Source organism: Serinus canaria, chromosome W (genome assembly GCF_022539315.1).
Source record: "Serinus canaria isolate serCan28SL12 chromosome W, serCan2020, whole genome shotgun sequence".
NCBI lineage: Eukaryota > Metazoa > Chordata > Aves > Passeriformes > Fringillidae > Serinus > Serinus canaria.
In genome coordinates, this window is record NC_066342.1 from 11,081,351 (window position 1) to 11,094,544 (window position 13,194).

The 13,194-nt window shown below is 44.1% G+C and overlaps 1 protein-coding gene across 2 annotated transcripts in view; it reads right to left on the reverse strand.

Moving 5' to 3' along the window:
- Positions 1-13,194, reverse strand: part of LOC103824691 (zinc finger SWIM domain-containing protein 6-like) — a 307,908-nt gene that overhangs the window by 128,832 nt on the left and 165,882 nt on the right. For both annotated transcript variants that reach the window (XM_050986336.1, XM_050986335.1), the window contains exon 2: positions 1,276-1,632. In XM_050986336.1, the coding sequence (XP_050842293.1) occupies positions 1,276-1,632 (357 nt within the window). The remainder of the gene's footprint in view (positions 1-1,275; positions 1,633-13,194) is intronic.

Below are 13,194 nucleotides of genomic sequence, written 5' to 3' on the forward strand. Positions count from 1 at the left end.
GGAGGAGCCCCATGCTGGAGGAGGTGGATGTGCCTAAAGGAGGCTGTGATCCTGTGGGAAGCCCCTGCTGGAGCAGGGTCCTGGCAGGACCTGTGACCCTGTGGAGAGTGGAGCCCATGATGGAGCAGGTTTGGTGGCAGGAGATGTGACCCTGTGGGGGACCTACACTGGAGCAGCCTGTTTCTGAAGGACTGCACCACGTGGAAGGGTCCTACATTGGAGCAGTTTGTGAAGAACTGTACCTTGTCAGAAGGAGTCACACTGGAGAAGGTTATGGAAAACTGTTTCCTGTGGGAGGGTGTGCTGGTATGAAATAGACTAATGGGAGAAATGAACCCCACTCAATTACCTTAAGAGAGATTTCAGGACAGAGTTACAATTTAATAGAGAGATTACAATAAATACAATGATACACAGAAAGCTGGCTTCAACCCACAAAGTCAGAGTACAACCTGGCACCCTGTTGGTCAGGGTGATGGTCACAGTTCTATCAAGTGGTGGTTGCAGTTGAAAGCAGTGGTCCTATAGAAGTATTGGTCCTCCTCTGGATATGACGAGTGGTGGCAGTGGTGGTGGTGGTGTCCCAAATCCCCAAAATCAGAGATTATATATGCTTAGGTTCAGGTGATAATTGTCAGTACCTCCCCCAGGCTGGGAACTTTCACAATGGAATGATGTAATACTGTGAGTCATTGCAGCTGCCTATTCTGCCAGTGCAATTGAGTCCATTATGGCCTATTACCAGAGGTGACCACCTCAGGATGGTTGTGACTGTGCTGGTGCTTCCCCAGAAAGAGTTATCACAGCTGAGTCATTGGTGTGAAGAAAAAGAAACACTACCCTGCCTTTCAGGGTTGCCTCTTTTTTCCTTATCTCATTTAACATCCATCTTGTAGCCTGAGGTGTCAAGTGTGCACTGGGCAGCTACTGCAAACGATCCCATCATTAACAGCGTGTCAGAAATGAGGTAGAGAGGAGTCGAATATACCTTTTGTTACACCCACATACTGCTAAACTGGCACTCTACTCCTATAACCAGGACAGAGGGAACCCACATTGGAGCAGGGGAAGAGTGTGAAGAGTCCTGCCCCAGAGGAAAAAGCAACGGCAGAAACAACGAGATGGACTGACCACAACACCATAATGTAAACATCATAAAAATGACAAAGTAATTAGGTTGATAGGGACTTCAGGAGGTCACACTCCTGAGTGCCACAAAAAATAATATAAAAAAACAGAGAGGGAATGAAACAAAAGAAAAAGCATCAAACTTACCATGGACTTGATTGATTTCTGAATTCTGAGAAAGAATTTCATCTGCTAATTTCTGAGCAGTTGGCAAAACTTCAGTGTGGTGCACTGTGATCAAATACTGAACAAATTTTTGTAGTTGGTCTCTGTTCATTTGAAACAGTGTCTCTGAAATGGGAAGATGCAGTTTGACCTGATCTGGCTTGCGGATCCGGTATAAAGAGAGTGCCACAACGTGGGCACAGTAAAATATGTCCTTGTTTCCACAGCTACAGGTCACTGAGGTAATCTTGCAACGATCAAAGCTGATAGCTACATTGCAAATAGTTTCTGGCTCCGATTGCATTGCAGGGTCTGTCACAGTGCCACTCAAGTGGAAACCTGTGAAGGGAAACAAAGGAGGGCTTACATTCTTAAATAAAGTACCATATCTCATTTTTGATATCCTTTAATTAATCTAGCAAAAGTCATCATGTATTTCTGAGAAAGAATATATCTCATAGAACTTGGTTTAATTACAAGTATGATGAACCCTGTCTTTCTGTCATACCCTTTTTATATCAAATAAAATCAAAAGGAGCTGGTTTACAAGCCCTCTTTGCCATTCCATTACAACATTCATAAAAGTTTGAAAGTAAGAAAAAGTTACTTGGTAAATGATAGGTGCAGAAGCAAAGTTGCATCCAATTAAGACCAATGTGAAACTCCCAGTAGTTCAGCAAGCGGGCAGCAATTTTCCAAACCTCACACCAGTCTGCACTTACCAGCAAATTTACCCATTCTCTCAATAAGTAACAGGAAAGTAGTGCACTCTAGTGGTACAAACCCTGGTCCTAATCTCAACTCTGCCATCAATTCACTGACACAAGTCACTTAAACACATTGCTTTCACTTCTTCCACCACCGAGCTGATGCTAAAGGTCATCATCAACCCAAGCTATCTGGTAGGGCAGCTATGTCGGTGTAACTCTTGGGAAAAGGAAACTGCTGCAGTTACCAATACACAGGATATCAGATTCATAATAGTCAATGTTATAGATGGATAATGAGATGATTTGCTCTTGCAATTAAAAGATAACTATTGTGTGAACTTTAAGAAAAGCTTTGGTGATGTATAGTCATGTTATTGTACTTTAGATTTCCTCTGTTCTCCCCATAGTTCCCTTCCCCCCCCCCGTATTGTGACCATCAGACAGCTGAGGTTGTCTAGGACAGGTAAAAAAGAAGGCGTGCACATGTGTCCCTTGCATAGGGCAGTTGGGAAGGGAAAAGCTTGTTGCTTAGGGGGTGCAGCATGGCAACACCTGATCTCAAATCAAGTTACAAGAAAGCAGTTTCCACTGATAAATGGCAAAGAAGAGCTGACTGACAGACTTTGGGAGGGGCCAGGGCTAGCTGATGCAACCCCCAGGGGTATAAAAGACTGAGCATCCATCTTGAAGATGAACTGGCCATGTGGTATGCACGAGGGGGATTTCCCAGCACTGCAGCTTTTTCCTTACATAGTCCTTTGTTGTATTTTTGTTAAGGTTTAAGAAACCTTTTTAAATTTTCAAAGTGAGCAGTTGTCTCTCACAGTCAATGAGACATGCACACACTGTTTCAGAAGTGTGCATCTCCACTTGGCATGATAAAGCATAAGGCAAAATAACTGTTTTTTCTTATATTTTAAGAAGATATGGTATACCATAAGAAAGATCTTTACTTCAGCCACTACTCCACAGAGCACCCTGTTGAACCAAGGTCTCAAATGCTGTTCTCTGAAGATCAGACCTGAACCCATCTCTGTTTTCCCAGTGTTAAGGCCCAGCTTTGGCCCTCAGTACTTTATCACTGCAGAATTTGGGTATTTCTTTTGGATTTTATGTAAACATGACATTGATTTTTGGTTCAGGCATTAAGTCACAGGTATAGCTACAAAGCAATACAAAGAAATTACATATTGTCAGTATTGAACTTGAACAGACTGCATACATAAAATCTGGAATGGATATTACAAGTAAGGTGTTATACATTACTATTTATAATGGAAATTATATAAAGCCACACTCCCTCAAAGTCCAAATCTGATTCAGTATTCTTGTATTTCAAGAAAAGTATGTTGTAGGAAGCAGTATCACATGAAAATTAGGGAGTAAAAAAGAAATATATACATAGCTATAGTCTAAAATATTGCATCTCAAATTGTTTTTAAGAAACTCTTTAATCTACTGGAAATGAAGAGGAAAATCTAATTTTTTCCATTTGTTTATACTGTGCATTTCAGAGCAGGTTGTGCAGTATCACTGTCTGGATTTTGTTCAGCTACAGAAATGCAATATTCTACCAGAAGTCATAGACACAGACTATTGATTTTTGCAAGACAATGTTTATCAGTTAAGGTAGTTAGAGTTGAAGAGGCAGTAAGCTGTAAGATGCACAGATACAAAGGAGGGGGGAGGAGGATCAAGAACCCCAGGCATACTTGGCATTCTTGCTCTTGGCTCCAGTCAGCACATACAGAGAAGGGGAATTGCCCCTTGAATAATGAGCTCCTCCCTCTGACTCTCCCTTTGATTTTTAAGTAATCATAGAATGCTCCCATCAGTGCCCTCTCTCAAAAAAGAGGTATTGTTAAAACTTATTCAGCACTATTTCAGGTTAATTTCCAGTAAAGAAGAGATGTATTGGTGGTCTCAAGGAAATTGTATAGAAGATATATTTTTAATATCACTTTCCTATTAAGTATATATCAAAGTCTCTCATTTATGACCTGAGAAAAAGTGTAACACTTGAACAGTCAAAAAGGGCCTGATCCTACTCCTTCCTGCTCTGAGTAAGTAGCTGAATTGGGTCTTGTTGAGCTGGAGTTAATTTTCCCATAGCAGCCCTCCCAGTGCTGTGCTTTGCATTAATAGCCAGGTAGGTGTTGATAACACATTGGTGGTTTGGCTACTGCTGACCAGTGCTGGCACAGCATCAGTGCTGTCTCTCCAACATTCCATCCCATCAATAGGATGGGGGTGGGCAAGACCCTTGGAGGGCACACAAGTAGGCCAGCTGATCCAAATTAGCCAAAGGGATATTCCATACCATATGACGTTTGCTCAGATATATAAGCTAAGGGAGAGAGGAAGAAGCAGGGGAATAAGTGAGTTTTCAATGTTTGCTTTCTGGAGGAACTGGTATGCATGCTGAAGCCCTGCTTCCCAGGAAGTGTCCAGACATTGCTTGCTGATGGGAAATAGAGGATAATTTTTTTTTTCCCTTTGCTTGTGCGCATACAACCTTTCACTTACACTTTAGCAAACTGCCTTATCTCAATGTACTAGTAAAAGCCCCCCCTCTCATGGCCATCACTGATGATGACTGAGGGGGACTCAAGGATTCTTCCCTGGAAGAACTGCTTACAGCTAAGATGGGAAATGAGGAGGTAAATGAGGAAGTAGAATTCTTAGTAGATATGGGAGCTAGTTACTTGGTGCTAAATACAGTAAAAGGAAACTTGAGTAATGATTCTATAACAATTATTGGTGCAACAGGGAATCACGAAACTCAGCCATTTTTCAAACCCATTGATTTTAAATTAGGAAAACAATGGATGACTCACTAGTTTTTGTATCCACCCAATTTGCCAAAGCCTCCTCTTTGGGACAGATTTATTAGAAAAACTAAATGCTGAAATCAAATTTAAAAATGGAAAAATAAAGGTTATTATTCCAGAACCTAATTATGTGGAAGCCTCTATTTTTGCACTACAGTCTCTGAAATTGGACATGATCCATCTGCCTGTATCACTTGAGGATGCAGTAATTCTGATAGTCTAAGCTGGAGAGGTGATGAAACTGTGGAAATTTTCCAGGGTGGAAATCCATTTCGGATTTAGGTGAAGTGTGCTGTTTTAAATTATTAAGTCTGTAGCTTGCTAGAATAAGTGAACCTGTTTAGTCTGCTAGCTTTGCTGCACTCACAAAAACTGCCTCAGCCAAGAAAAAAGGAATTCAATTTCCAAGCTGAAGAGATAAGAAGGGCCCCTTGAACTTTGAAATGAACAAAAAAGCCTAAAGCTGAGGCTGCAAGAGACCAAGAGATGGACAAGATGACCAGAGAGTTCTCTCTGTACAAGGACTGATAAGGACTAATTGCAAGTTGTGACCCAAAACCAGTAAAATGAATATGCATGAACCTATTGTGAAACTCTATGCATATGTACAACTAAGGGGGGATAAAAAAGGTTAAGGAATTCTCAGGGATGGGTATGTCCTCTAGGGGGAATGATCCCCACATGTGTCCAGCTCTGTACTAAACATACCAGCTTTACAACTTTTACAAAGTTGTGGAGTTCGGGTTTTTTTCCGCAAATCAGTGCCCAGGAGATCCAAAAGAGCAGAGCCTGTAAAGATTAAAGTGAAACCTGGAGTGGGACCAGTAAGGCAAAATTAATACCCTTTGAAAATAGAAAGTTGCAAGGGGTTATTATCACTTGTGGAAAAATTTATAAAATACGGCCTATTGAAGGAATGCAAATCCAAATTTAATAAACCTTATTTGCCATTTAAGAAGGCAAATGGAAAGGATTACTGGCTGGTACAGGATCTTAGAGCCATAAATTAGATAGAAGAAGATATACATCTGGTAGTAACAAAATGTTATACCTTGCTAACAACCTTGAATGAAAAATTAAAATGGTTTACAGCGTTAGACTTGAAAGATACATTTTTCTGTATCCCTTTGAGTACTGAAAGTCAAGAGCTTTTTGCTTTTGAATGGGAAAATCTGAATACAGGGAGAAGAACCCAACTGACTTGGACAGTTCTACCGCAAGGGTTTAAAAATAGCCCCACCGTAATCAGAAATCAATTTGCAAAAGAAGTGGAGGAATGGAAAAATCAGAATCCTGCTGGAGTCTTGTTAGAGTATGTAGATGACATTCTGATAGCCACTGAAACTGAACATCAATGTTGGGATCAGACTGCGGCATTGTTGAATTTTCTGGGACTAAGTGGATAAAGAGTATCTCTAGTATATGATAGAGATGATTCATGATTTGTAACTGTATAAAAATTAAAAAGATCCAACCATGCATCTGACCCCCATGGCCAGAAGCAGGGCCTTCTTTCTATTCAAAGATTTCCCAGACTCGCCCAGATAAAATCATCGGCCATTTCCCAGGAATGTCCAGAACATTCACAGAACGCACCTGGAAGAGATTACATCGAGGAACGGCAACGTCTTGGCTACAACTGAAAAGAAGACCATCTCGAGGAGCTCAGACAGCCATCCAAACCTATGGACTAACTTTTGTACAGGACTGAATCTGTATAGTCCCCGTTATACATATGTAGGGACTTACAGAAATCTTAGGTCATTTCTGCTCCAGGCGGAATAAACTGTATATAAGCTGGCTACCTGGAGCAGTTGGTGTGAAACTTTGGGGAGACTCTGACACTACGTCAGTTTGACACAGGTTCACCCAGCGTCAAAGTCCGGGGTTGACGCTGTCTTGGCTGTGGCGGTTTTATAATATTCTATTTTTGGTTGTCGATCTAATAAATTTATAAATTTTTTTTTTATAAATTTGGCTGCCGATTTGATCATTTACAACAGTATCCAAAGACAAAGCACAAATAGTCCAGACCACAGTAACCTACTTGTGATTCGAAATCCTCCAAGGACAAAGGAGGATGGGACAGAAAGGAAAAAAAAGCAATTTGCCAGCTCCCACAGCCACAAACAGTAAGAGAGTTGTGTGCCTTTCTCAGGATGATCAGATGGTGTTGCCTGTGGGTCAGCAATTATGGGCTGCTAGTAAAGCCACTATATGAGCTTTTGAAGAAAGCTCAGAGGGACTTTATAGTCTGGACTGATGATCCACAGGCTGCCTTTTTACAACTCAAGCGAGCCCTTATGCGGGCCCTTGCTTTGGGGCTCCCAGACCCCATGAGCCTGTTTGAACTATTTACTGATGAAAGACAAAACACGGCACTGGGAGTGCTGTCACAGTTCCTTGGGGACCAGAGGTGGGCTGTGGCCTACTTTTCAAAGCAACTAGATAATGTCAGCTAAGGCTGGCCTAGTTGTCTGAGGACAGTAGCAGCCACTGTTCTCTTGATCCAGGAAGTTCAAAAACTGACTTTGGGACAAAGCATGGTTGTTTATGTATCACATATGGTGTAGTCAGTACTTGAGCAAAAAGGGGGCCACTGGCTATCTCCTAACCAGATGCTAAAATATCAGGTAGTCTTGCTGGAGCAAGATCATGTGACACTCAAAATTACTTCTATTGTTAACCCAGCGATGTTCTTACTTGCCCAACAAGTAGAAGGAACCCCAGAGAATGATTGCTTACAGACTATAGAAGAAGTGTGTTCCAGCAGACCTGACTTAGGAGACTGACTCTTGGAAAGAACTGATTGGGAATTGTTTACCGGTGGGAGCAGCTTTGTCTGAAATGGAAAACAATTATGTGGATATGCAGTGACTACACACCATGAGATAAACAAATAGGGGGCACTCCCCTCTGAAGTTTTGGCCCAGAAAGCAGAACTAATTGCACTCACTCAAGCATTGGAACTGAATAAAGGAAAACGAGTTAACATTTGGACTGATTCAAAATACGCCCTTGGAGTGGTACATGCACACAGAGGGCCATCTGGAAAGAAGGAGGCCTTTTGACATCTCAAGGCACATTGATCAAAAATGGAAAACATATCTTGGATTTACTTGAAAGTATCCAGAAACCAGCAGAAGTTGCCATCATGCATTGCAGAGCCCACCAAGCAGGAAAGACCAAACTGGAATTGGGGAATCATTTAGCCAATAAGGCTGCCAAAGAGGCTGCTGAAAAAGGCACATTAGAAAACAAAGTTTTCTCTTTAATACCTCTGCCAGAGTTACCTCTCCAAGTAGAAAAACCAGACTACAGTGCTAAGGATTGTCAATTAATTGAAACCTTAGAAGCAAAATTTGATCTACAAGGCTGGGCAGTTACCCCAACCAGGCAAATAGTAATCCCTGAACAGATCTTGTGTGAAATAGTGGATCATGAACACAAAGCCACTAATTGGAGTACTGAAAAACTTTTCAAACATTTGCAAAAATCTATAATTAGGTCTAAAATGGCTCAGATTGTACAGTCAAGAATCCAACACTGTATAGTTTGTAAAAGAAACAACTAACACAGCTAACAAAGTAGTGCTGGGAGCCATAAAATCTGGAAATATTCCAGGTGAATACTGACAGATTGATTTTACTTAATTGCCCAGAAAAGGGGGATATAAATCCCTCCTAGTTCTGATGGATACCTTTTTTGGGTGGCCAGAAGCCTTCCCTTCTCACACCAACCAGGCTAAGGAAGAGACTAAAATACTGTTGAATCAAATATTACCTACATTCGGGGTACCTTTAAGAACATCATCCAACATAGGTTTCCACTTTATTGCAGAAGTGGTACAACAGGTTAGGAAAGCCTTGGGAATAGCTTGAGATCTTCATACTCCTTATAGGTCCCAAGCTAGTGGCAAAGTAGAGTAAGTGAATTATATAATCAAATTGCAATTGGGTAAAATATGTCAGGAAACCTCCTTGACATGGGTCCAAGCCTTACCTGTTGCACTACTTTTAATTAGAATTCAGCCACAGGGCACCAGCAAAATAAGCCCCTATGAGCTGCTATATGGTCGACCCTACCAAGTACCACACATTCCAGGAAACACACACATAAAAGGAAGGGTTTGAATAATGTCCTCATTTCTCTTTGTAAAACTTTACACGATTTGCAGCCAGCAGTGATCTCCAGGCTGATGGGATTGGACAAACCAGTGCATGAGTTCCAGCCAGGAGATTGGGTCTACTTGAAAGACTGGGGAACTGTTCTGCATCATCCAAAGCAGAAGGGACCTTTCCAAGTACTACTGACAACTTTTACTACACTGAAATTGGACATAGGAAAATCATGCATACATTACTCCAAAATTAAAAGGGATGAAGCCCCTTGGTTAATCAAACCATTGTCTGAGAAAAAACAAGATGCCTAAGTCTTGTTTTGCTATCCTGACAATAGTTAATTCAGCCTTGATTTGGGAGAAAAATTTTCATCCAGTTTTATTGATGCCATTTTGTTTTTTTTCCTTTTTTTCTATGTTGTCTGTATTCTTTGCACATATATTTGTAGCTCTGTAGCCTATTGTATTAGTGGCTAATTTTCCCAGTAATTTTCCATGGCCTTTCCGTAGGTAGAAAGACAAAATAAATTCCAGAGGTATAAGCCCTGGGGGGTTACAAGGCCCCAATGCTATCTTTAGTTCTTCCTGACTACCAAGGTTAAGAACAACTCTTCAAGATACATTTTCATGGACAAAGTACAGCTAGTGCCAAGGAGGGAGCTCCAGAAAAGGCGCTTGACCTGGAGGAGAATTGCATCACCACTTGTCCTTCTAATTGGCACTTTTAATCAATTATGCTATTTTCCTAAAACTTATAAAAATGTGCTGACCCCTGGAGGGGGTGGGCTTTTGTGGACATCTTTCCATAACTGCCCCTGAAGACCTTCAAAGAAAAATACACTTTTATAATACCTCCTTACTAAAATTATCTCAAGTTTCATTTCCAGGTTGTGAAAAAGGCAACAATATTACTAAATGTGATCCAAGTGTTGCACAAAAATGGGAGAAATTAATACTAGTAGAATAGAACAGTGTAGCCTTGGGAGAAGTAAATAAAGGATGTAACTTGGGCAAACAGAAGTCATGCAAAACTCAAGCAGGATGCCAGCTCAGCTCTGCAAAGCTGACAAAGCAGAAGTTATGTGAAACAATGATATTCAAACCGGGGGTCAAGGAACAGCCACCTAGAAAGAACACTGGACATTTAAGACCATTGAAGACCCCAAAGAGCCATATAAGGACTTCTGATAAGGAATACGACTATGTAAAATAAAGTAATGACTATGTAAAATAAAGTAATACATATACGTCAAGAAAGCAGGGATAGCTAATGAATATGTAATCAGTGTGTGTGATAAAAACTCTGTTTACCTGATGCTCAGGGCACTCAGTTAGAAGAAGGATCTTCTCAGTGACCAGCATGCTACAATAAAGAATGCCTGCTTTCCAACATTCAAAACTGTGTTAGAAAGTTTCTATCTGGCTGATTTTGGCATAAAAACATAGGACATCTAAGAAGAGATACGACATCCAGATGGGCTTGTGATCAAGGGGTGGACCTGACCATGGGGGCTATCACAGAGGTTATTTGTCACCAACATAGTTTATGAAAAATCCTTTACTTAGGAATTTTCCTCTCCTGAGAGCTGTGAAGCCTCAGGAACAAACTGTAAACAATTCTTATCTGCTGCTGTGGAATGCCACGGGAAAATCTCTGATTGGCCTCGTCAGACTGTTTCCAGTTGAGAGCCTATCACGGGGCACCTGCCCAGCGTCTCGGGCTGGGAGAACACATTCCTTTTCTATTCTTAGCTTAGCTTTGTAGTGAAATCCTTCTCTTTATTCTTTTAGTATAGTTTTTATATCTTACATATCATATCATAATAAATCAAGCCTTCTGATGCATGGAGTCAACTGTCTTGTCTCTTCCCTCATCCTGGGACCCCAGAAAACCACTGTAATAAATGGTGACCTCCGAGTGACAAAAGGAGCACCACCACGAAAGGTGAACACCGAGGACAGAACTGACAGATGGTGCCTCGAGTGAAGAAATCACCACAATTGGACCCTGAGTGAAGAAGAATTCTTCATTTGGTAAGCCCAGAGGAGCATTGCTACATTTGGGTGAACCCCAAGTGTTTAGCATTGATGGTCACCTACACCAGGGACCACAGGAGTGGCTTCTAGCCAGGAGCTGAAGAACTGACGATCCTGAAATTGGACAGAGTTCACAGCCAAGGCTGGCCACAGAGAGAATCTTTGAAAAGTCTCCGAGACAGGACGTCCGGGAGTCTTCGCAGCACAATGCAGTCTGCTGAAGCCCAGAGGACACTGTTGCAAGGTACTGTTTACACTGCCCTTCCTAAAAATGCTGCCCTTCGTGCAAGGTGGGCTAAGATGTGGCAGAGGTGCCTACGGAGGCAGAGGTTCCATTCTCTTTTGGAGATGAAGGAGTTATTAACCTCTGGCGAAAATGGGGTCATCGATGTGGAGTCCCTATGGTGAAGAGACATTTCTATGAGTTTTTCAGATGGACAAAGTATTATGGCTTTTTCCCTGATCTGTTGTATTCCCTTGATTCCTACATATGGGACTGCATGGCCTTGGTGTTCGAGGATGCTTTGCACCATGAGGGATTTGGAACTCCTTACTGTTTGTCAGCATTTAAAACTCTCTTCTCAGTTTTGAAATTGATAGAATATTCATTCGAGGACATTGCGTCTTCAAGAGGCCGTTTTTCGCTGGAGCTGGGAAGAGTGGAATTTGTGCAAAACTGCAGCCTGCAGTTTCCCATCCCCCCCGACTGGGCGCGGGGGGGCAACGCTTTGCCCGCGGCAGAAGAAAAGTTTTTTTCTGCGACCTTGGATCTCGCGCCGACGGAACTGCCTCCCCCCCCTCAGGGGGGAGGTGGGTTGGCTCTGTCACCTGAACCGGGGCCAAGGGCCCCGCCCCTGCCCGCCCCAGAGGAGGGGCCGGGACCTGCAGACCCTCCCGCGGGTCCGCCTCGGGCGGGGGTGGACCCCTCGCTTCCAGCAGAGCTTGTCTGCGGTTCCGGGACGAAAGCACCGCCCTCCGCGGCTTCGCCCGCGTTGCTAGGCGACACACTCAACAGCAGCGACGATCGACGGCAGCCCGTCCCGGAGTCGGGACCTGCAGCCCCTCCCGCGGGCCCGCCTCCAGCGGGGGTGGGTCCCTCGCCTGCCGCGCCGGTGGAGGGGGCTGGGCTTGAGAGTCTCCCAGCGGAACCGTCATCGGACCCGACCGCGGCGGCCGCCGCTGCGCCCGCAATCAGGCGGGACCCTCCCCCGAGCTTTTCGGGCTGTCCCGAGGCTGCCCCTGCGAGGGGGGCTGGGACGGGGGAAGGGGACTCAGGCTTGCCCCTCCGTGGGGGGGGTGTGGCTAGGCAGCTGATCGCAGGCTCGGCCCGCCTGCTTGCTTTTAATCTTGGTGTTTTTCGCGGGCTGACCCGGGTCTGGTTCGGGATTTCCCGCTGGGGGTTGGAATGCCTGACTCCCCCTGTGCGCCCTTGCGGCGTGGGGGAGGGGGTTCCTGAGCCGTCTGCCTCCGGTCCCCAGCCCGCAGGGGGTGGTGCCGAGGGGCAGACAGAGGGAGCGTCCTTTGCATTTGCGATGCAGAGGTGTGGGAGAGTTAGGGATTGCGGCCGGAAGATCTCGGGCTGTTACGCGTAGACAGGAAGACCCCTCCTCACCTTCAGTCTGACCTTGGCTACCTGGCTGCACCCAGGACAAGGGCAGAGGAAGTGACATAAACTACCTAGGCCATAAATACCCCTGAAACCTTTGAATAAACGCCATTTGCTATCCACCATACTGGTGTCAGCAGCACATGGACCGAGTGACTCTGTGTTTGAGTCACCGTGCCGCACTCCAGAACCAGGTCACCTCGTAGCCAGCGGCTACATATTGGTGCCGAAACTCCGGGTACCAGCACCCGGGGTGCGGGAGTCACCTGGACAGGGTCGGCGGCCGCACAGCTGGACTAGTTGCGGCGGGGAGGACGCTCCCGGACCAGCGAGGGACATGGAAGCCGTCGCGCAGGTCGTAACCCAAATGCATGTTCAGTGGGGAATAGAATGCAAACTTAAGGATTTATGCCTTGCTATTTCGAGGCTTATTAAATTACAGGCGATAGATAGCCCTGTGGATATTCTCCATCCGGAGAAATGGGACCATTGTACTAAGGTCTTAGCTGAAGAAACGATGTCCTGTGGCTCGGGAAAAGCTCTTAAAGTCATGGGGCAGGGTTGTGCAAGCCTTGCAAAGGCAAGAAATGAGCAGGA